This window comes from Phycomyces blakesleeanus (genome assembly GCF_001638985.1).
Source record: "Phycomyces blakesleeanus NRRL 1555(-) unplaced genomic scaffold PHYBLscaffold_12, whole genome shotgun sequence".
Lineage (NCBI taxonomy): Eukaryota > Fungi > Mucoromycota > Mucoromycetes > Mucorales > Phycomycetaceae > Phycomyces > Phycomyces blakesleeanus.
In genome coordinates, this window is record NW_017265145.1 from 718911 (window position 1) to 743195 (window position 24285).

The 24285-nt window shown below is 36.6% G+C and overlaps 8 protein-coding genes across 8 annotated transcripts; 3 read left to right on the plus strand and 5 right to left on the minus strand.

Annotated features, from left to right (window-relative positions):
* Positions 1-532: 532 nt before the first annotated feature.
* Positions 533-3828, plus strand: PHYBLDRAFT_113255 (hypothetical protein; the record flags this gene model as incomplete). Its single annotated transcript, XM_018428336.1, has 9 exons — positions 533-674; positions 822-858; positions 942-1151; positions 1281-1728; positions 1921-2677; positions 2807-2903; positions 3087-3284; positions 3360-3625; positions 3701-3828. Coding segments are annotated over 9 exons (2283 nt in total), but the record flags the coding sequence as incomplete, so codon positions are not given.
* A 3916-nt stretch (positions 3829-7744) lies between these two features.
* On the minus strand, positions 7745-10512 carry PbAcoc (aconitase). The gene is made up of 3 exons (XM_018443036.1): positions 10400-10512; positions 10148-10296; positions 7745-10073 (listed from the first exon to the last, which is right to left on the minus strand). The coding sequence occupies exons 1-3, from the start codon at positions 10430-10432 to the stop codon at positions 7886-7888; spliced, it is 2370 nt and encodes a 789-aa protein (XP_018290919.1). The 5' UTR covers positions 10433-10512; the 3' UTR covers positions 7745-7885.
* A 190-nt stretch (positions 10513-10702) lies between these two features.
* On the plus strand, positions 10703-11636 carry PHYBLDRAFT_187219 (hypothetical protein; the record flags this gene model as incomplete). The annotated part of the gene is made up of 2 exons (XM_018439350.1): positions 10703-10804; positions 11034-11636. 2 exons carry the CDS (start codon positions 10703-10705, stop codon positions 11427-11429), a joined length of 498 nt encoding a protein of 165 aa, XP_018290920.1. The 3' UTR covers positions 11430-11636.
* A 418-nt stretch (positions 11637-12054) lies between these two features.
* PHYBLDRAFT_100883 (hypothetical protein) lies at positions 12055-12986 on the minus strand (the record flags this gene model as incomplete). The annotated part of the gene is made up of 2 exons (XM_018427612.1): positions 12055-12380; positions 12521-12986. Coding segments are annotated over 2 exons (792 nt in total), but the record flags the coding sequence as incomplete, so codon positions are not given.
* Positions 12987-18344: 5358 nt separating this feature from the next.
* PHYBLDRAFT_169141 (hypothetical protein) lies at positions 18345-19063 on the minus strand (the record flags this gene model as incomplete). The annotated part of the gene is made up of 3 exons (XM_018436011.1): positions 18345-18419; positions 18624-18747; positions 18843-19063. The coding sequence occupies 3 exons, from the start codon at positions 19061-19063 to the stop codon at positions 18345-18347; spliced, it is 420 nt and encodes a 139-aa protein (XP_018290922.1).
* A 392-nt stretch (positions 19064-19455) lies between these two features.
* PHYBLDRAFT_146204 (hypothetical protein) lies at positions 19456-19958 on the minus strand (the record flags this gene model as incomplete). The annotated part of the gene is made up of 2 exons (XM_018431604.1): positions 19456-19745; positions 19814-19958. The coding sequence occupies 2 exons, from the start codon at positions 19956-19958 to the stop codon at positions 19456-19458; spliced, it is 435 nt and encodes a 144-aa protein (XP_018290923.1).
* Positions 19959-20084: 126 nt separating this feature from the next.
* Positions 20085-20660, minus strand: PHYBLDRAFT_146205 (Homeodomain-like DNA binding domain-containing transcription factor; the record flags this gene model as incomplete). Its single annotated transcript, XM_018431605.1, has 2 exons — positions 20085-20354; positions 20424-20660. The coding sequence occupies 2 exons, from the start codon at positions 20658-20660 to the stop codon at positions 20085-20087; spliced, it is 507 nt and encodes a 168-aa protein (XP_018290924.1).
* A 1042-nt stretch (positions 20661-21702) lies between these two features.
* PHYBLDRAFT_169143 (hypothetical protein) lies at positions 21703-24213 on the plus strand (the record flags this gene model as incomplete). Its single annotated transcript, XM_018436012.1, has 8 exons — positions 21703-21837; positions 22028-22090; positions 22328-22386; positions 22471-22694; positions 22755-22926; positions 23349-23475; positions 23669-23696; positions 24176-24213. 8 exons carry the CDS (start codon positions 21703-21705, stop codon positions 24211-24213), a joined length of 846 nt encoding a protein of 281 aa, XP_018290925.1.
* Between the last annotated feature and the right edge of the window lie 72 nt (positions 24214-24285).

The window sequence follows — 24285 nt, forward strand, 5'->3', positions numbered from 1 at the left end:
GAACAGTAATGATAATAAGGAGCAGTAATGGCACCATTAGTGATAGCACCATTAGTGATGGTACCAATAGTATAGTTGTAGCAGTACGAAATATATATATGACCGTGCGCAATTCTAGATAAGAAACTTTGTAACCAAGAACGAATTACAATATATATATATATATATATATATATATATATATACATTAGATGTTGAAAATCATTATTAGAATAGTTATTCTTATACTATATATACGTAATATATATATATATATAACATAAAATTCTGTATAGAGAAATAATGTGGCCTAATTCTACTTGGGATAGAATTCATATAATAATATAAAAAGTATTGTGTCACAATACAATGTATAAAATGACCAGTGGAGGTTAATAGGCGATTCAGGTGGAGAATATAGAGCATTAGTATTCTATAGTCATTAAAATTAATTAATTAATTTATTAATTTATTTATTCACCTTTCTTTCTTTCCCTTTCTTTCTTTCTTTCTTTCTTTCTTTCCATTTTCTAGATCTTGTTCATTGTTCTGTATGTCTTCATTGACAGATCTGGAAAGACAGTCCCAGGACTCCAAACTGTCCTTGACTGGAATGGCATCTCAATTGGGTATCAACATTGGGATATCGTTTGGTGTATTGATGGTCTTTAATGTTCTACGGCCGAATAACTCTTGTACATAAAAAAAAATCATATTATATTATAATAAGAATAAGAATAATCTTTGTGTTCATTACCATCGGCTAAACTATTGTTTATTTTTAAAAACAACGCTTTCAACAACACCAACCAATTATATATATATATCTATTTGCATTTCAGTGGTCTATGCACCAAAGTATAAATATGCAACCAAGAGGTGAACCAACCATAAACTTTCTTACTTACTTATACAATATAAATTAATTAATTATATTAATTAATAAATAAATATCATAATAGTCAAAAACCACCAGCCATCAAAAGAGGCATGTTTGCCTGGATAAGGCCAGTAATGAAGGCATCAGACGAAGAATTATTAGACCAAATTGGCTTTGACGCCATTTTGTTCATCCGATTTATGCGAATGCTGAGGAACCTGCTGTATGCAATGTCATTTGTAGGCATTTGCGTATTAATTCCTATCAACGTCGCTGCCACATCTTATACAGGGTAAAAGAATAATAATAATGATTATCCTTATTATAATTTAACAAACAGAACAAGTTTCTTCTTGATCATTTGATGATCTTACTTTATATCTATAATCAATAAACAAAAAACAAGTGAGTGGCCACCTAGTTTTTGGGGTGTCGAACTCTTGTCAATCTCGACAATCAATTACTACGACGGTAAATTCCACTCAGAGGGAAATCTTTCGTGGTACTGGGCACACACTGTCGGGACATGGCTTTTTTCTCTTCTCATCTATCGTACGATATTCTACAACTATCGAGCTCACGTCCTTTTTCGAAAGAGTTATTTCGAGACCAAAGATTACCAACAGGCCACACATGCCAGGACACTGATGATTCTCAACGTACCGGCCGCCATGCAGTCAGACACAGCCCTAGGAAACTGGATCACAAGCATGGACCTGCCCTTCCCTTTCTTGCACGCATCAATTGGCAGGCATGACAGCCAACTCACAAAAAGTGTCGAGGAGCACGAGAAAGCTGTTCGCAAACTAGAGCTCTTGCTGTCTAACCATCTTCTTCAAGGTAACAAAAAAAACCTAACATTAATAACAGTAACAATAATAGTAATAATTATCAAATCAGTACTAGTCCTAGTATTAGTACTCTTATAATTCTGATTAATAAACATGCTTGAAATTTTCTTTACTGTTATTATTATAGATCATAATTATAACTATGATCACAATTATAATTACAATGATAATAATAATAATAATAATAATACTTCAATTCCTATTCGTAAGAGACCAATGATGAGAACAAAGTGGTTTGGCCGTGGTCAAAAAGTAGACGCAATTGAATACTATTCTTCTCGAATACAAACCCTCCGCCAAGCCATAACTCAGCTACGATCAGACACGGCCTCGGACAAACGTACTACAAACTATGGCTGGATTGTGTTTTCAAAACCATTCATGGCCCATGCAGTTGCCCAAAGACTCTCGGCCCCTTCTTCACCTTTGCTCAGCTTACCCCGCAGACTAGTTCAGGGAGCCAAGCCCCGTGTCGAACTGGCTCCTCCGGCCAAGGACCTTGTCTGGTCAAACCTGGCAATGAATGAGCATATCCGAGACAGTCGCCGTGTGGTCGGCAGCATTGTGTTCTATGTGTTTACCTTTCTGTGGTTCATTCCTTCGAGTTTTCTGTCGGCATCCTCGAACGTAAAGAACTTCATTCGACTGTTTCCAGACGCAGATCTGTTTATCCAAAACCACTCTACATTTGTGTCACTCATGAGTTCCTGGTTCTCCCCTGTCGTGATGGCCATCTTCTTTCTGATTCTACCCAAAATTCTCCGCCTGCTATCTCAGCAACAAGGCTATCTGACCGAAACAAGTCTCGACCGTCAAGTGCTATCCAAACTCTATGTGTTCTTTATGGTCAACAATCTGTTTGTCTTTACTGTCTCGTCTGTTCTGTTGGCCATGTATGCACAGATACAACTGGCCGCCAAAGACAATCGGGCTCTCACAGCCCAGGAATTCTTTGAGACGATGGGCAGTAATATGACACAGGTAGCAAAGAATCTAAGCGGTAAAGAGAGTTTCCTTTTATTTTATTTTATTTTATTTTTTTTTAAAAAAAAAAAAGATTCCTTATTTCAAGTATATATGTAAATATATATAAAAGATGTTTCGACTTTCTGGGTCAATTATGTATCCCTCAAAGGTCTTGGTGTTGTCATGGACCTTGCGCAGATATTTGGTCTTATTTCGGTGACACTAAGGTATGATTTGCTTTGCCATTACTACTACTACTAGTACTATCATTATAGAATACTGGGGTAATATATGTATATATAAAGACTTGCCATGTGTTTAAGAATAACTTTCTTTTCTTTCCTTTTTCATTATATCTATACATTCATATTCTTTTGTGTGTGTACATGTGTATCCATTGGTGTTTCAAGAAAACTCTTCACCAAACCAAGTCCGCGTCAGTTGAGAGAAATGACAGTTCCGATTGGGTTTGATTATCCTCTCTACTACAACATCCTCTTATTCTTCTTCACGGTCGGATTGATGTATTCGGTCATTGCACCTCTTGTACTGCCATTCACGATGTTTTACTTCATGCTGGCTACAATGGTATTTAGATATCTACTGATGTAAAGTATTGAACAACAACAAAAAACAACAACAACAATAGCCTTTTTTATGTGTATGTATGTACTTCTTTTTAGGTATGTCTATGTTACCCCAGTTGAGACTGGAGGTCAGATCTGGCGTGTTTTGATCAACCGCCTTTTGATATCAACAGTCATGTATCAGCTGGTCATGATTGGTGTACTAAACCTAAAGGGTGCAGTTGGACAGTCGAGTGCACTGATCCCTCTGCCATTCTTTACTGTCCTACTCAAGTTGTACTGCCGTCGATACTTTGATCCTCATGTGTATTATCAAGATCCAAATGATAAAAGCAATTTTAATCAGAACCTTAACCATAATCGTAATCATAATCATAATCATAATGATGTGTGGTCTGATCAAGAAGCAAGATGGGATTATTACAATTCCGAGCAAGGCAGCCAACATAAAAAAAAAGAAACAAACTCAAACCGACATGGTTTTAGAGATCCGGCCCTATTTGCTGAACTTCCGATTCCAATGGTGCACGAACGCGTACGGCATCTTTTGCCGCATCTCTACAGACGTGCCAGGTTTGGCAAGAAGATCACGGCAAGTAAGCTGACTAGAAAGAAGAGTGTGAGGACAGTTTCAAGGGTAGAGCTAGCCGGGCAGGAAGGGGAACTTGAATTCCAGTCGATTGGGCCAGACGAACTGGAGATTGAGGATTCTGGCGAGGGTGTCAAAGGATTCTATCGATTTGAAGATGTGGTATCTGAGGATAGCGTCCCAGACACAGACACAGACACAGACACAGACACAGACGCAAATCCAGATAGACCTGAAACTGTGATCAGACACTCTATTACTGTCCCCGAAAGGGTCCAGAGGAAGAGTCTAGGCAGGCTAAAGGATAGCATGTCAATTGTGATTCCAATGACAATGCCAGTTCTAGTGCAGATGCCGGGGTCTATGTCTAGGGAGTTGATGAAAGAAAACACGAAGAAGAAGAAGAGGAGAAAGACAAAGAGGGAGAGTAGAGAAGGGCTATATGCTGCTAAAGATGACTCTAATCGACCTCTACTACTCGATGATGATGATCTTGAATGTTATGTGACTGGAGTATCTTGTGAGACGCACGCTGGCCGTACGTCCCTAGAAACTGAAGTTGTTGAACTAGATGAATTTCCACAGACTAAAATTGGCACCAATACATAATCCATAATATTATTATCTTTTTGAGAGAAATTCCCCAATAAAATACACAGCAAGAAAAATGGAAAAATAAAATAAAATAAAATAAAATAAAGAACAAGGCGGTGGAAGTACGCGCGCATGTATCTCTCTGTGTGTGTATCTCTGTGTGTGCGTGAGTGTCGTTTCAGGATTAGATTACTATTTCCGAACAAGATCTCAAAACCAAAAATGTTATAGTTGTGCCGTACAACCGTACGACTTTTAAATATAATATAAAATAAAGTTTTGGTTTCCTTTGACTTACACAATAGAAGGACATGTTTGTATTATATCTCACTCTATATATATATTTATATGCCCTCTTCTTTTAAACACAAAGTGACACAGCCAAAAAAAAAAACTAAGACTAAGAAATAAAGAATAGTCTTATAATTGCTATTGGGTAAGTTCTTTTTTTTTGTTTTTTTTTTTTAGTTGAATCTAATAAGCCTGTATACTAATTTATATATATACTCAGATATTATTGTCTTCTTTATCAAAGTGGAAAAGAAGCTGCTGCAGTAAAGAAAGAAAGACCACCTAAAATACCACGTTTGTGTGGCACCTCGATGGATCAAAACAACATAATTCAAGACAGAAGTTTTTGGTTTGTATGGAGCTGTGACAGGCTCAGATTTATTAACGTTCTCTGAATGAGTAGGGCAAAAGAGAAAATTACAACATTTGTTATTTAAGTCAGAAGGAGTCAAGACAGGATATTTCATAAATGATAGAAAAACCGAACCGCACATTTATTTATTTTCAATTAGGAGGAAAGAAAGATTATTCTAGATTAGATTAGGAGGAACTTGACCCATCAGTGCTATTTGCATTTTCCATGTGTTCCTGATATCAATCCAATTGTACTAGTGAATTTTTTGGGTGAATAATCAGGCTGTTAGTGGCTGTTAGTGACTATGCTTCAGAAGCACTTGGTAAGTGCTCTTAGAGGCATCTAACAAGGTGCAAGGATAATCCGTGCCTATTATTAACCTGTGTAGACAAAGCCAAATACACAATGAGCCAAACGGAGCAGCCAAACCTTACAACATTTGGACGAAGTTTACTGCCCTGTCAGTCAATCGGTCGGCCCAAAAAAAACAAAATACTAAACACTAAACACTAAACTGTTTCCCTCTGATCCTCATTGAATTCAAACGCACTGCAAAGGTGAGACATTTATTTATTTATTTATTTATTTTTGGCAGGTTGATCAAATGCTCATAATATGTCTATATGTATACCTGAGCTTTTGATTCTGGGCTGAAATCAGTGACAAACCCAATATTTCGTTTTCTATTCTTTGCTTAAGAACAATGGTCTTTGCGAAAGAAAAAGGTCGTTTAGATTTAGGCTTTTATATTTTAAACGGTTGATACACAAAATAAAACTCTGTTGGATTTGATTAATATCACAGTAATCCCAAGTCGTTTCTTATTAACACAATCTCAAACGTCCTTGCTTTGTGTGTCATCTCTGGAACATGCTGCTATGGTCCTTGTTTCTTGCATTATATTATATTGTATCGACTGTTTCAAGACTAAATTCTTCTTCATTAGGGTCCACAAAGTGTCTAGCTTGCTGTATATTCTGTAGTCACGAACAAATAAATGAAATAAGTAACATACCTATACAATGCTTGTGTGACAATACATACTGAATATGCGGTACTTGATTTATCAGTGCTTTGTACCATATATTTTTAGAACATGAAACACTTTATATTCACTTCTCGAACGTGTGGGACATCAAATTCCTACTTGGTACAACTTATTGTTTGACTTTCCGGATACATCATATAAAAATAATAATAACACGCTTGAGACCAGAGAATTATGTAAAACACACACACACAAAAGAAAAAGTCCTCAATTTTATATTCTGATTATATATTCTCTTCATTAGCTATTTCACTTCTTCTTCTTCTTCTTTTTCTTCTTCTTTTTCTTTGGAATCATTTCTTTTATTTATTTTCTTATTACTTGTATATACCGTAAATATTGTACATACTGCATATATCTGTACATACTGTACATACTGTACATACAAAAGAATACAAAATATCAGTCGCTACAAGGTACACCAGATAAAGCAGCGTTATTCATGCACAACACATCCTCTAACGCAGATATTGAACATCTTGGAACCATGTAGAAGCACTTGTCACTGATACCAGACCCCCCTTCTCTTCCTCCTCCAAACATCTCTATTGTCGTTGCTGCTAAAGCTTGATATGTTTCGTACAACATTACAAGCATATATGTACACGCATAAGCACAAACACAAACACAAACACATCCCCACACCCATACCCGCATCTATACCGTTGTGAGAAAACAAAACAAAACAGATCCCTTCTCCTTTGGTAAGTTTTGGAATTTCCTATTCTTTGCAAGATGGTGTATACGTGATAAAGAGAGAGAGAGAGAGAGTATGTGTAATAATGTTCCTTTTCTCTTATTATATAGACTCTGTTGCAATGGCGTTTTATGATTATTTTCCGTTGTGTAATCCAAGGAACCGCCCAGAGATGCCCTTTCCTATCATCTAGTTGACTGTTGCTTGTCTAATAAGCTGGTATTATTGCAACCGTTGTGTATTATAGCACTGTACATATAGACACACCAAAACCAACAAAAAAAGGGTAAGTAACAAGTAGTAATAAGGGTAGTAGAGTGGGAGAATTGTGTGGCTTTATAATAACACGGTCATATCTTTAGACCATAATATAATCCTCGTCCGTAATATTTCCTTTCTTGTGGCTGGTCCCAGTACAAAGAACCAAAAAAAAAGTATTCCCTTACCAAAAACAAAAAAAAAACCTCCAAAAAAAATCCATTTGTTTCATTTGTTTCAATTTCTTTATTTCTCTCACTCTCTCTTGGATTAGGCCAGCTTTTATTCTATTTCTCTCTCATGTTTCTTGCTTATTATTACTATTCATCTATTATCACTATGCCCTTTATTTTCTTCTTTTTTTATTAAGCAGTGAAAGGAAGCCCTGCGTAATGTAACTGTATATCTTATACTCTTCCCCCCCCCTTTATTCACCATTTCACCTACTCACCCGCCAATTCTCACACATCTCTTTATATATGCAAGATCAGTATGAAATCGTATTATTTTTTCTTTCTTTCTTTTCCTTTTTGTCTATTTATGTTTCTCTCTTTTTATATATATATTATTATTATATTGAAAATATCAGCCACATTTTACATTCACAGTATTAGCAATCATACTCATTCAAATGCACGTCAAATTAAATAAAGTATTAAAAAAAATACAAGGAAGCTTGATGATAATTTTATTTATTTATTTATTTATTTATTTGACTATCAAACATAAATATGCTTTTGAAACATATATTGAGAAAACAGGAACCAAATAAAGAAATATTCAAAGAAAACTAAGCCTTATTCTTCTTATTCTTCGTGTTCTCTCTCATCAAGTTGAGTGCAGATCCAGCCTTAAACCATCCAATCTGACCAGAGTTGAACGTGTGGTTGAGCTTGATATCCTCAGTCTTGCCATTCTCATGGTGAAGGCGCATCGTCAGAGGCTTGCCCTCCTTAAAGTCAGTCAGGCCAAGGATATCCACCTTGTCGGTCGGCTGCACCTTGTCGTAGTCGGCAGGATTGGCAAACGTCAACGGAAGCATGCCTTGCTTCTTCAGATTGGTCTCGTGAATACGCGCAAACGACTTTGTGATGATGGCTGCTCCATTCAAGAACCGGGGCTCAAGCGCTGCATGCTCGCGCGAAGATCCCTCGCCATAATTCTCGTCTCCGATCACAACCCATTTCACACCTCTCTCCTTGTAGTCGCGTGCAGTCTCTGGCACTCCGTCGTATTTTCCAGTGAACGCGTTCTTGATCTTGTTCACCTCGTTGTTCTCGGCATTCAAGGCTCCAATAAGCATGTTGTTCGAGATGTTGTCCAGATGGCCACGGTACTTGAGCCAGGGTCCGGCCATCGAAATGTGATCCGTCGTGCATTTACCTTTGGCCTTGATCAGAATCGGAATCTCAAAGATGTCCTTTCCGTCCCAGGGTTTGAATGGCTTCAGGAGCTGCAGCCGGCTTGATGTCGGCGACACGGCCACATCGATCTTTGACCGGTCGGCCGGCGGGGCCTGGTATGTGTTCTGTCCGGGATCATAGCCATCTGGTGGCAGTTCATCACCGGTTGGGGCTGCAAACTTGTACGGCTTTCCATCCGCACCGGTCAGCGAGTCCTTGAGTGGATTGAAGGTCAGGTCGCCAGCAAACACCATTGCGGTCACCAGCTCGGGAGATGCGACAAACGCATGCGTGGCAGGGTTTCCGTCGTTACGGCCTGTAAAGTTACGATTGTAGGATGTGATGATAGAATTCTTGACACCCTTCTTGACATCCTCACGATCCCACTGTCCGATACAAGGTCCGCACGCATTGGCCAGCACCATACCGCCAGCCTTTGTCAGCACATCCATGATGCCATCTCGCTCAATCGTGGCTCTGATCTGCTCTGAGCCAGGCGTGATCGTGAACTCTGACTTTGCCTTGTTGCCATGGTCAAGCGCCTGCTGGGCAATCGACGCAGAATGGGTCATGTCCTCATACGACGAATTGGTGCACGAGCCAATCAGGCCAACCTTGAGTTCGGCCGGCCAGTCATTGTCCTTGACGGCCTGCTTGAACTTCGATATCGGGGTTGCAAGATCGGGCGTAAAAGGTCCATTGATGTGGGGTTCTAGTTTGTCAAGATCAATTTCGACCACTTGGTCATATTTGGCATCCGGATCAGCACGTAGATTGTCTGAGAATGCTTTGGCGTATTGAGCAATCTCGGACCGCCGTGTGGCCCTGAGGTAGTCACCCATCCGCTCGTTGTAAGGGAACAGAGAAGTGGTGGCGCCAATTTCAGCTCCCATGTTGCAGATGGTACCCATTCCAGTGCAGGAAATCGAGTCCACACCGTCACCAAAGTATTCGACAATTGCGCCCGTTCCGCCCTTGACGGTTAGAATGCCGGCCACCTTGAGAATGATGTCCTTGGGCGATGTCCAGCCATGGAGTTTTCCGGTCAATTTGACACCAATTGCCTTTGGGCACTTGAGCTCCCAGGGGAGGCCGGACATCACGTCGACTGCGTCGGCACCACCAACACCAATGGCCACCATGCCCAGACCACCTGCGTTTGGAGTGTGGGAGTCCGTGCCGATCATGAGTCCGCCGGGGAATGCATAGTTCTCGAGAATGATCTGGTGGATAATGCCAGACCCTGGTCGCCAGAAACCAATATTATACTTTGCAGTCGCGGTCGCAAGGAAGTCATAGACCTCCTTGTTCACGTCAATTGCGCGCTTCAAATCTTTCTCGCCGCCCTTTTGGGCTTCGATCAAGTGATCACAATGAACGGTTGTGGGAACAGCCACACTCGGCAGTCCGGCCGACATGAATTGAAGGATGGCCATTTGAGCAGTCGCGTCCTGACAAGCGACACGGTCAGGACGAAGATTGAGGTACGATTGTCCTCGGACAATTTCTTGGTTGTGAGGGTCGTCTAGGTGCCCATAGACTACCTTTTCAGACAAGGTCAAAGGACGATTCAATCTATCATAATCATCATCAATGTCTTTTATATCACTTTTATATATATATTATTTAATTGTGATGTCAAGACTCACCTTTTACGAACTACTTCAAGATTGTCTGCAATTCTTTGGTAGTTGATATAGTGGTTTTCTAGATTTGACATTGGAACCTTTTGGGAAGCCCATTTTCCGGTAGAGTAAGAAGCCTGTTGGGCCCGGAGACATACCAAAGGCAGTGAAGACTACAAAGATCACATCATAGCACATCATAGCACATCAGTGTATTGTAGTGTCAATGCGTTTGTTTTGTAGGTTGAGCTTTTATATCTATTGTTATTTATTTACCTTGACAGTCTTTCTGACAACGGAAGGAATCATGTTGACTCAAGAACAATAAGATAGAATGGCTGTAAAGAGAGGGGAGTAAAAGAAGTAAAGTAAAGTAAAGAATATATATATATAAAGAAGAGGAATCAAGAAGAAAGAATCAACCAACAAAAACAAGAAATCAAAAAGGGTTTTATAAGTAGCTTTTCTTATTTAATTTTATTTACTAATATGTATATATTTCCTCTTAATTAATAAAATTCTACGCACACGCAGGCACCTACTATACACAGTCTTTCCCTCCCATACGCACATACTTGAATGCATATACCAACAAAGACAGCAGAAGACAAGGAAAGAAATATATCTGTAAAAAAAAAAGAATATGACGATGCCTTGAAACTCAAAAGACTTGAGAAACAGGTAAAGAAGAAGTATCTCCGCTAACCAATATATGCGTACATATAAAATATATAAAAAAAACACCCACGTACCCATATATATACATATTGGATTAAAGTATAAAATGATGATGTAAACCTTGGTTTATTAGCCCTTGAATCTGTTTCGCTTCTTTTTCCCTTTTCTTCTTCTTCTTATTTATTTATTTAAAAAAAAACTTCATTAAAACATGTCTTTTCGCCCACCAAAGACCCTGCCAATTCTTTCGATTTTCCACAATCCAAGCAGTAACGCGTCCCAGAACGCTCTTCGGTTACTTCAGGCCAAGCAGAAACGACCATCCGGAGAGGATGTGTACAGAGTGGACGTGCAGGACAATCTGCAGGAGCCTCTTACTTCTATCCAGCTGAAGCAGATTGCAGAATATCTTGGAGGTGGAAAGCCAGATTGGAAACCTATGATTTCAACAACTAGTACAACTGCCACAGAAAATCAATCATTTGATTATGATGCTCAGCAGTTACTCCATGACCAACCAAGCGTATTGCAGAGACCATTGGTAGTAGACTGGAACCAAGGCAAGGCAGCTGTTGGGCCTGCATTAGATAAAATTCAGCAATTGATAGAATCCAGACTCAAACTGTAAATTCCGATATAATTTATATAAAGACATGATATTTGCTTTATTTTTATTGTATTTTATTGTATTTTATTGTATTATAAACATTTTTTTTTGTTTGTTTGGTTTCTTTTATATATATAATGTGTATATATGAATGAATTGATGAATTAATGAAAGATGTTCAAATAAGTAATATATATAAATATATATATATTAAATAAAATATAATATAAAAAAAAAGGTAAAGAGAGGGAGAAAAGAAGTTGTACATGGTTTAGAGGGAATGAAAGAGACTATATTACAGGGTAGTACGTGTGTAGGTAAAAGTAAGGTAAGTAGGTAAGGTATGTATATGAAATAAATAAAGAAAAGGAAAGAAGATGATGTATAAGTAATAAATAATAATAAAAAGGTAAATGAGGCATCTAAAGAACTAACTAATTAACTAAGCCCGGGATTCCTTTTGGCATCCCTTTAAACGATGGCCAAGACGATGATGATGATGCTTCTTCTTTGGCTCTTCTGGGGCAGAATTGTCTTCCGATATCGGAGCGGAATCGAGAACAATGATATTGTGACGCTCGCAGGCTTCTTTACTTGGCTCTACCAACAGATGATGCGAGTGTCCTTTTGCAGGAGTTTGATCTGTGCACATCGCCAGGGACTTGACCCAGGGATCTTCCATGACCTGTTCGAGTGTGCAGCGCTCCCGTGGGTTGGGTTCCAGAATGCGTTGGATAATTGAGCGGGACTCTTTGGGCAGCATCTTGAAGAGACGGGCTGCACCTTGGGTCGAAGGGGTAATGAAGTTCTTGTATGACTGGTCCTGGCTAGGACGAGGCAAGCGCCAGGGGAACCGGCGGATAGTCATACATACAAAAATGATACCAATCGACCAGAGATCTGTCAGGCGGGCATCATATTCAGTTTGGATGTATTGCTCGGGTGCGATGTAAGGATCAGATCCACAGATACCTTTTTTTTTTAAAAGAAAAAAAAATACAAGTCAGTTTACCCAATCAGACGAAACACGTTTGTGCGCGGACTTTGCTTTATTAAGAATGTGGTCATTCTTTTATATATATATATATATATATATTGTGTGTGGGTCTTACCTTTACTCATTCTGGACTCTTTCTCGTGGGGATATTTGATGACAACTGCGCAGCCAAAATCGATAAGCTTAACAATACCGCGATCGTCGAGAACCATATTGTCCAGCTTGAGATCTCTATGCGCAATTCCCATTGACTGCAAATAAGCAAAGCCGTCCAACAATTGGCGCCAGCAGCAGCCAATTTCTTCTGTGGTCATCTTGCCACTCATGACAACGTTGAATAGATCGTTGGGTGCGAATTCCATGATTTCATAGAATGTAGAGCCCTCCTGGATGATGTCCAGGGTCTCGATGACATTGGGGTGGTGAAGAGTGGATCCGATACAGAACTCGGCAGTGACCTTTTTAACGTATTCCTTTTCGTTTTCGGCAGGCAATCGCTTTCTGAACTGCTTGACAGCAAAGGTCTTGTTGTCTGTGTGTCTGCGAATTAAACGGACAGATCCGCCGGCACCCTTACCAACAAATCGACCTAATAATTATAATAATTTTTTTTTAAAAAAAAATATAAATACATGTAAAAAAAATAAAATAAAAAAATAAAAAACTTACCCCACTTGCCATATCGGCCCTCGATGTTCTTGTTGAATTCGTTTGCAAAAGAAAGATCGCTTGTGCGACTGCTGGTGCTTCTGATGCTACAATCGTCCTTCTTCTTCTTTTTGGTCTTGTCTGATTTGAAGAGACGCTTGAAGTCGTTGAGAAAACTGTCCTTGCGTTCGAGGTGGTGGAAATGTGTGTTGTGGAAGTGACTGTTGTACTCTGGCTTCTTGAAGACAAACTGGGATGGGGTGGTTGGGCGGGATGTAGAACGCAGACTTTCGTCGTCTCTGCTGGGAACACTGATTGTGAGGGTGGGGTGGGATGATGAAAGGGGCGAGTCTTTGGACTGTTCTCCGCTGGTGTGTGGCGAAAGGGATGGAGGGGTGTGTGCAGCTGTGGGTGGCAACTGGGGGCCAAATGATGGCGATGGATATGAGGAGCTAGGCTCGGATATGTTTTCATAGTGGTGGTGGATTTTGATGACGGGTGTGCCGGGAACAGAGATATCTGGCGTCACGTTCTCAAAACGATGGCCGCCAGCGTTCTTGAGTTGAAGAATCTTGGCAGGTGTGTTGAAGTCGACAGAATGAAGACGATCACTGAGACTGTTGGATACACTGTTGTTGGATTGATTCATTGTAGTCATGGTGAATAATCAACAGGTTTGTATGTGTGGTGTGTTTGGAAGTATTAATGCGTACAGTAGATCAAAAAAATAAAATAAAAATTAATTAAAAGAAGAAGAAGTAGTAGAAGAAGAGCAAGAAGAAAGAAAGAAGAAAGAGAAAGAGAGAAAGATACAAATATATATATAATGTACAAGAGGACTTTTTATTTATTTATTTATTAATATTTTATTATAAATACATAAAATTTTGAAAATAGAAATGTACTAGATTATCCAATATTTTATTTTATTTTGTTTGTTAAAAGTGCACAGTCAATTGCCGTTTCAAGCTGTTAGAATTGCCAGGCTTTCTTGTGATGAAGCATGCTCAGCCTTTCTTGTCAGCCATGAAGAAATTATGGCTTGGCATTCAATGTATGTACATAATGTATGTACATTATGTACCTTGAGCAATACAAATTATTATGCAACCAACCTCATCGATTAATGTTGAATGCATTGCTCACACCAAAGTCTTAAGCCAGTTCAGTTCAGTTCAGTTTAGCCCAGTGAGTATTATTTGCTGCGGATAAATTCGGACAATCAAGGGCATGGGCAAAGGAACATCCGGCGGACCGCCATGGAAAAACTACATGCCGATTCTCCTTGTTGAATTTTATTATATATATATAAATATAAATATATGATGTGTATAGATATTATTTTGGCTTAAAAACATTAAAGCTATAATATAATATAAATAAGATAGTCAGACACGACAATGAATAAGTCAAGCAGATTCCCTTTGCCATTAGTCTTTGTGCCTTTCTATTCAACAAGACATTGAAATCCTTGATTATTTGGCGATTTGGATCGTACCCAGCAAAATTTGGCCGGTACACCGGTCAGCTTTTACTAAAAGAGAAAAAGAAGAAACGTAATATTAATAAATGAAGGATATATATGTAAATCTATACACGTAAACATCTCCCCCCACATATATAAACACACACAGGTACAAATACACAAACATGTGTGTGTGTAGGTAGAAAGAGAGAGAGAGAGAGAAAGTGCTGCACCTACCACTTGACGTATCGGGCCGAACAGTACAAGCCCAGAGCTATGGACCCAGATGAATCATATTTTGTCCTTTTTCGCTTCCTCTCTCTCTCTCTCTCTTTTACTCTTAATTTTTTTCCATTCTTTATTTTCAAAACGGAAAGAGACGGTCTCATCTTTTAACCACCTCTTTAAACATCAATTCATAAAATTCTCTCACGCCTTAATTTATCTATTTTTTTGATCTGATATTTAGTCTGAATCTTTTTAAATTTTATTCTTATGTCTCTCAAGATATGGACACAGAAAGATTCTTATCTGTTCTTGTGTTTGTGTTTTTATTTGTATTTGTATTTGATTCAATTTGCATTGCCACATTCACGTGAGTTGATTGTAAATTCCTTTGAGTGGAAGCTTAATAATTCACCCAAGGCTGAGATAAGGAGAATGAGTAAAGTAGATCGGTTTGTCATCGTTCTCGAACACTTGATTTACAGGCCAACACAAGGCGGAGATCCTGTCTTGTGTGTATAGTGTGTATAGTGCGTTTGTTTAGGAGATATTATATTATATAAAATAAAATAAAATTATAGTAATGAGACTTCTTTAGACATCGATAAGCTTTTCTTGACCAATTCATACGGACGTTTGTAGCTCTCACCAAAGATATCCTTTTTAGTCACTCCGGCATTGCGCATTCCTTTTTCCCTTTATTTTGGCCTATTTTCCATTATACTATTTTAACCCACTCTCACAAGAAAAAACAAAATATAAACGATGTACAGATTGGCTTAGCGATCTTGCCACGTGTAATAAAAGGAGAGATCGCCGAAAAGACAGAAATATAAGGATAGTCGTAATTAAGCAATCATAAACCATACACTTATATCTTATTACATTTTTAATGTTTATTTTCCTTTAAATATATTTATGCATTTGTTTGTCTATCTGTCTATTCGTCCTCTTTATAGCCGCAGCAAGCCAATCTTGATAAGTTCTCTTCGGAGTAAAAATATCCCAACTAGTGGAAACTAGAAAATATATATATATATATGCTATTTATTGTATTCTCCTCCAATGATAAATTATTACCCAATTATGTGGCTTTTCCGTCGAAAAACAATACAATATATAATAAATGAAAAAGGAATCATACCCGAGTTTACATGAATAGAAATAAACATGGTAAACTTGACCTCATTAACAGTAATCATAAAGGATGTGGAGAATAAATCCCTCTCTAATATATATATATATAAAACACTAAAAAAATAGGTCCGTCCACTCAACAATTGAGCTGGTGAACATGATTCTTTCATGGATTTGAATAACACAAGACTCGCCATCAAGTATGATGAATTACACAAATAATAAATAACGAGTTTGTCAAAATGGGCTAGTTCTTTTGATATCTTCATAAAAGGGTACTTGTCATTCAGTTAACCGTGCTACGACGACATAATTGCTAAACAATATGCAAGACACTTTGACATTTGTGATATATATATATATATGTCTTAAATTCAGTTATTATTTTCTTAAAGTTTACCTTTCAAGTACCCCATTTAACATAATTACAATTAAAAAAATATATTTATTTAACCAATTCAATCATTCCCTTCATTTTTTTTAAAAAAAAAAAAGGTTACGGCACATTGACCAGGCTAGAAAGTGCTTTGTTTTATGTAAACAGCACATCAGCACGATGATATTTATTGCTAGATTAATTATTAGGGCAGGAAAATCAGTAAGATATTTGTTGAAAAGAAAATGGCAAAAGTATACTTGACACCACAAGTTTCACTAACTTCAATCAAGCATTTACTCATTCATTCATTAATTTATTAATTTATTATCCTAAAGGTATGACTCGAATGTTGGTATCAAAATCTGAGACCCATTCCTCCGCAAACATAAATTGAACTTTACCAATTGTGCTTTTGTGATCAAGATATATATATATATATATATATTCTTGTTTGTCCTGATAATGTTAGTAATGAACTCTATGATGATATGCATTTAGAAATAAGCGCAATTCAAGGATTAGGAAAACTTGTTTCATACACAGTCTAAAAATGGAAATAAAGTATTAGCCGTCACTTTCCGAGGAATCGGGAGAGGAGGAGAAAGAAGAAGAAAAAAAAAGGGGGGATGCTTTATAATAAACCACAAGAAATCTATATGTATATGTTTCATTGCAACAGTAATCATCGTATTCAAGTAGTGAGATTGACTTGAGTTCCTTCCATCGCTCCTCATCAGCATAACTTGGTATCATTATTACTTGTATAAAAAGAAAAAGGAAAAAGAAGCATAAAATAGAATAGAATAGAATAGAAAATCTTGGGGATTTCAATATCTGCAGAGTGATGATCATTGTGAAGCTTATCTTTGAACATGCATATGCACGAAATCAAAATATTTGTATATAAAGAAGCTCTGGGATATTGTATTTGAGAGCTTATTGATTAATAGACTACAAAAATAATTTGCTTTAGACAAAATAGAGTAATATTGAATATATACATATATCTTATTTATCTATTTAAGTGCGTGTGTATGTGTGTGTGTGCAGTTAGCTTGTCTTTAATACAATTAAAGCCAACTTTTATTATTATTGTTGTTGTTTTTATTTATTTTGAAATGCAAGATATTTGTACATACTAGCCAGAAATTAACCTTGTTTGAACTACTTAATTCTGCTTGTTTAAGGAGATATAAACGGTTAAATGCAATACGGTAAATAATTTTAAGCTTTCTTTATGTACCTACCTCTTGAGGACTATGGCCGAAAAATAAATCAAAATTAACCAGTTGGTCATTTGTTAGGGATACCATTATGCTCTAATAATTGATCTGATAAAAAAAAAGATATATATATATATTGTTATTAAATGCAAATATTTATTAATAATCAAATTTCCATGACAACAGAAATCAATAGTTTAAACGAAAGCATAACGGTTGCGTACCTGTAGCACCATTTGATTTCAGATCCAAGCAAAATATAATAATAAAATCACAGGTTCCCTCCTCCTCCTCCCCCCAAAAAAAAAGAAAGATGGAAATGGTTTAAAAGGAACTATCATTTTGTACTAATATTTTTGGATAAATATCAAAGCCGAGTTGCCGCTCCCAATTTATATGTGTTGTTGTATTCTGTGATCCACGTCAAAATATAATTCATTCTCTCTCTCTCTCTCTCTCTCTCTCTCTTTCTCTGTCTTTCCTATATCTCATCTTGATTGTTGTGTAAGAGCCGTTGAGTTTCTGTTATGCAAATCAGAAAATTGCCTTGCGTGTTATTTATTGTAGGAAACACAAGATCCAATACTTACAAACAATTAAGAGTAAATAGCCTTGATCCTTTTATTTTTATTAATTTTTTTTTGAAGGGGATTATTAAGAGTGCAATTGCAGTAGAAATAAAATAAAACAAAAATAAGAACAATTGGGTACCCTCATCTTGCTGTAAAGTCGTGCATTGGACCCATTCTCTGAAACGTCCTACAAAAATAACGGAAGGAATGAAGCTGTAGTGTACCACGTTTAGTTTACGTCGCGCTCTAGTACTCTCCGTAAGTGCACGATTGGACAATGAACGGTAAAACTAATGGGCCTTGAGATTCGTACCACCGTCAAAGTGAGTACGTAAAGCATCCTTGGAGGGCTTAATAATGAAAGCCTATATATATGTGTGTGTGTGTATGAGCCTTTATTTATTATGCAAAATAAATAAATAAATAAATAAACATTATTAATACATATACTATTCTTTTTTTTTCCTAATACCAGCTTTTTGTCTCTATGGTTATAATTTAGACTTTTTTTTTCTTACAAAAAAAACATTATTACTATCATTGGTAACCATGGTAACAAATTATTTTACAGTAAGCACAAGCATAATCATAATCATAAAAAAAAAGATCAAAACCAAAATGAAAATAGATGAAGGTAAAGGAGACGGTTTGTCTGTTCTTCCATTAAACATAATTGATCCACGACACTTTTCACTTCAAGGTAGTACAGATGTATCTACATGCATACATATTTTCGGTTATTTTATTTCGCCGTCCTAGGTCTGATCATCTTGTCCCAAGTATGGTACCTTTTTTTCTTATGTTTTCTTTGGAAGCCATACTCTTTGGGCTGACGGCATTTGTTGTTTTCGGAAAGTTGCACCTGGTGGAAACATACGGCGCAGTCATTCGAGGGTGAGTATTGACACACTGACAAATTAGGTGCTGTATTTTTAAGACGTTCTGTTGCACGAACATTGGCTTTTGGAATATATAAAGCGCACAAGTGGTTTTGCTTCCGGATTCTCATATATATCTAACTAACAAGTACAATGAATAATGCTTTCAATAAGTGCTCAATTTTCTGCGCAGAAACAGAAGTTGTGGCGCCAAATCTGGATATTGTTATCATAAAGTCTATGTATTTTACTGTAGGTGATGAGAGGAGTGATATTTGAGAACCGAGCTTTTGCACACATCTTTTTCTTCTAATATATTTTGGGAAGCACAAATTTGATAGAGTAGAGTCAATGCAGACAGAAAAATTACGTAAATGTTAATCGAAACACAGTGAAGCTAGGAAATATTGGTTAATTTAGAAATTTAAATGGTGATTTTAAAAAGAAATAGTTTGGGGCTTACTAAAAAAAGTATTGGTGAAAAACTGAAAAATGATCGGTCACTTTTAAATTTCTTATTGGCTTAATTGAGAAATTGTTTTGAGCACTTCTGAAATTCAAGTAATTCATTAAAACTCTTATCTTGACAATAACTGATATGACGCTTAGAGTGGCTACAAAATCCACGAAGATCACTAAAACGTACATTGTTGCAAGCATCAGTAATTCTCTGGGATAAATCATCCATACCCATGCTATCAAGCACCTCGTTCATGAACTTTATGAAACGAGCCGTAGTAGTACTTTTAGAAGGAGGCTTGTTGACTTCCCTGTCATCACTGCTCTCAACCTCGACATACTCTAGGACAGGTTCTCCGATAATAAGTTTGCTTACCCTTTGATCCCTGTCTCTTGCAGGCTCTCTCTTCTTCGATTTTCACTCTTATTTATCTGAAACTTTTGCGCCTTTTTTCTTATTGGTGGGGGTTTCTTCATTGCGACATGGAGGATACTGGAAGAGTGAATAGCACCAATAATGGTATGAGACGGAGAACGAGTTTTTTCAACTTCTACGATGGCAGGCATTCCTATAGTTGATCTTGCTTAATTGTTCTTCATATTAATATTGAATCTAGCCACATCAATGAACACACAGTTTACATCATAGTCTAGGTCAGAATCCTTCCACTCCATGAACCATTCGTATCTCTTTTATAGGGTTTTATCTGAATTTTTTATATTAGGTTCAAAGGTTGGGTTCTTCACGGAAATAAACACGTTATTTTTCAAATGATGATTTATTTGAGATTTAGAAATCGAAAAGCCTTCAAACTTAGACGTCAATGAATCAATAATTTCAACAGCACAGAGCTGTGGATCTTTTTCGACTATTTTTTGGATATGCTGCTCGGGTTCACCAGTAAAACCGCTAGGTCTACCTAAATTCTTTTCAAGCTTCTTATAGGGCACCTTCTCCGTTTCCTGATATTGTTTCCATCAACGAGCGGCAGTACTAGGCTTTACTCATAAATTTCTAGCAATTGCCGCTACTCTTCCTCTTTTGACAGGACCTTCAATCATTCGATTAATAAATTCCTCTCTCGTGTGGTCATCATAAGATCTATAAGTACTATTAACTGTAGACTTAGCCGATTTGATCTTATTAACAGGTATATCTTGAATTTCAGTATCTTTATCTTCGTGTTTGGCAGTCAAAAAGGCAGCTTGACTCGTTATAGTAACGAAAGCTATATTCGGATCGATGATTTCTGTTAATACACCTTCCATCGTGTCTACAACTTTCTCTCCATTCTTACTATAGATATTTTCTTACCCGTCTTCATAATAAAAAGTATTTTGACTCATGTTCTTTAATTAATATAGTGACAGAGGTATTTTTTTTTGGTCGGTAAAGACTTTAGTTGAATAACATAATTTATTGTTGAATAGTAAGATTTATAGATGATTAGTAAAATCTCTTTATCATCTTTTTTTTTTCAATCCGGGCAAATATCGCAGTTAAACCATGGATGACCTTTTGGATAATTATTGTGCAATTTTTATCAAATAGCAGGTCCTGCTATTTCTAGCTTCGTAAGTCAATGTCTAATATACTTCAAGAAGAATCGAGAAAAAAAAAGTACTTTGTTTTGAAGAGTTATTAAGAATCATTTATGTCCAACTGGTATCGGGTAAGTAACAGTCATAGCACACCTTCTTGCGAGATTGGGATAAAGTCATATGCTATGATAGATATAGTTTCATAGAGAAAACATAAATACCATTTGAATCTTAGTCACAGCCATCAAGATACCTTTCGTAATTTTCAATCAGATTTAATAAATAATTATACTAATACAAAGCAGAAAAGAGTAAATAAGAATACTTAGCTTTAAAGGATTGATTATGGGTGTGTTTAAAAATAACAGACAAGCCAACTCTCCCGACCACTGATTAACCAAGTTAAAGGGTTATTGTCATGCTTGACGGAGAATTGGTTTGCAAAAGGCAATTTTTTTGTAGCCGTCGCCAAACAGAAGAAAAAAATGTTGCCCCTTACCAAAAAATGCCGTCCCCTTAAACTTAGCGTCCAAGCTGTCCTGACAGGCTGTCCATAAGGTTTCCCGAAAATATGTGCATATGTATATAGACATCTGTTTTTTTTTTAATCCTTCGAAAAAGACCATTTCTACATCCCACGACAACACTTCATTTATGATATGGACAATAAAGTGCCTACTCCCAATTTTTTATCAGAAAACTCAGATATTGAATACTTCAAATACTCTACAGTTTCTAAGTGGGATTTTGAATCTTTTAAAAACAGGCGATGGAAAAGAAGAGGATGAAACCTAACCTGGCCGTTGTCTATACCAAATACAAACATTGCTTACATATGTTAATACGCTTTAGCGATATGTTAAAAGACAAAATGGAAATTGTAGATGATTTAATTAAAAACTGTGTAAGTTGTATCTCTTTTTTAAAGGCAAAATCTAGCTTGATTTTTTGATAACTCGAACAGGAAACACTTTTACGACAGGAGCAGCCACAGCGACAACGATCACCAGAAACAAACTACTACAACTATAGAACAATTGATTTTTAAGGCGAAATAAATGGTGAAATTATTTCTGTTATTCCTAGTAAAATAGTGTTGGAAGAAACAGAAGGAAGCCATGTTGAATCATCAAAACCAGATCAAAGCTGCCACTTTAGTAAGTGACCGAAGTTACACGACCAAAATAGAAGAACACTGACATTTATTTTCTATGCTAAAATTATAAGGAAGTAAATCACCGCGATCTTTATCATTAAAAGTACCAGAACCTACATCATTTCTTACTGATACAACAGATGAATCCTTCAAAATAACTGAAACATATTCCAGCTATGGTGAATTACTTAAACAACATCCATACATTCTAGAGTTGAATGAGTTTGATGATATATAGCTGACCAGCAAAGCATCAGCTCATAACATGGATAATGAATTGAGTCTGAATGAAAGATGGTAAGCCCATAATATGTATCTCCTAAATTTGGTCTACTCACATATATGCTTTAGACTTTTGTCTTCAATTAATTATTTATGTAGTTTTTCTATTTGCATTGACTCTACTCTATCAAATTTGTGCTTCCCAAAATATATTAGAAGAAAAAGATGTGTGCAAAAGCTCGGTTCTCAAATATCACTCCTCTCATCACCTACAGTAAAATACATAGACTTTATGATAACAATATCCAGATTTGACGCCACAACTTCTGTTTCTGCGCAGAAAATTGAGCACTTATTGAAAGCATTATTCATTGTACTTGTTAGTTAGATATATATGAGAATCCGGAAGCAAAACCACTTGTGCGCTTTATATATTCCAAAAGCCAATGTTCGTGCAACAGAACGTCTTAAAAATACAGCACCTAGTTTGTCAGTGTGTCAATACTCACCCTCGAATGACTGCGCCGTATGTTTCCACCAGGTGCAACTTTCCGAAAACAACGAATGCCGTCAGCCCAAAGAGTATGGCTTCCAAAGAAAACATAAGAAAAAAAGGTACCATACTTGGGACAAGATGATCAGACCTAGGACGGCGAAATAAAATAACCGAAAATATGTATGCATGTAGATACATCTGTACTACCTTGAAGTGAAAAGTGTCGTGGATCAATTATGTTTAATGGAAGAACAGACAAACCGTCTCCTTTACCTTCATCTATTTTCATTTTGGTTTTGATTTGTTTTTATGATTATGATTATGCTTGTGCTTACTGTAAAATAATTTGTTACCATGGTTACCAATGATAGTAATAATGTTTTTTTTGTAAGAAAAAAAAAAGTCTAAATTATAACCATAGAGACAAAAAGCTGGTATTAGGAAAAAAAAAGAATAGTATATGTATTAATAATGTTTATTTATTTATTTATTTATTTTGCATAATAAATAAAGGCTCATACACACACACACATATATATAGGCTTTCATTATTAAGCCCTCCAAGGATGCTTTACGTACTCACTTTGACGGTGGTACGAATCTCAAGGCCCATTAGTTTTACCGTTCATTGTCCAATCGTGCACTTACGGAGAGTACTAGAGCGCGACGTAAACTAAACGTGGTACACTACAGCTTCATTCCTTCCGTTATTTTTGTAGGACGTTTCAGAGAATGGGTCCAATGCACGACTTTACAGCAAGATGAGGGTACCCAATTGTTCTTATTTTTGTTTTATTTTATTTCTACTGCAATTGCACTCTTAATCATCCCCTTCAAAAAAAAAATTAATAAAAATAAAAGGATCAAGGCTATTTACTCTTAATTGTTTGTAAGTATTGGATCTTGTGTTTCCTACAATAAATAACACGCAAGGTAATTTTCTGATTTGCATAACAGAAACTCAACGGCTCTTACACAACAATCAAGATGAGATATAGGAAAGACAGAGAAAGAGAGAGAGAGAGAGAGAGAATGAATTATATTTTGACGTGGATCACAGAATACAACAACACATATAAATTGGGAGCGGCAACTCGGCTTTGATATTTATCCAAAAATATTAGTACAAAATGATAGTTCCTTTTAAACCATTTTCATCTTTCTTTTTTTTTTGGGGGAGGAGGAGGAGGGAACCTGTGATTTTATTATTATATTTTGCTTGGATCTGAAATCAAATGGTGCTACAGGTACGCAACCGTTATGCTTTCGTTTAAACTATTGATTTCTGTTGTCATGGAAATTTGATTATTAATAAATATTTGCATTTAATAACAATATATATATATATATATCTTTTTTTTTTATCAGATCAATTATTAGAGCATAATGGTATCCCTAACAAATGACCAACTGGTTAATTTTGATTTATTTTTCGGCCATAGTCCTCAAGAGGTAGGTACATAAAGAAAGCTTAAAAT

Excerpts from the sequence above, each read along its gene's own strand:
- PbAcoc (XM_018443036.1), bottom strand. The coding sequence starts at position 10,432 with ATGATTCCTTCCGTTGTCAGAAAGACTGTCAAG. Across the intron at positions 10,297-10,399 it reads TTGTCAGAAAGACTGTCAAG|TCTTCACTGCCTTTGGTATG; the intron begins GTAAATAAATAA and ends TGATCTTTGTAG. Across the intron at positions 10,074-10,147 it reads CTTGAAGTAGTTCGTAAAAG|ATTGAATCGTCCTTTGACCT; the intron begins GTGAGTCTTGAC and ends TGATTATGATAG.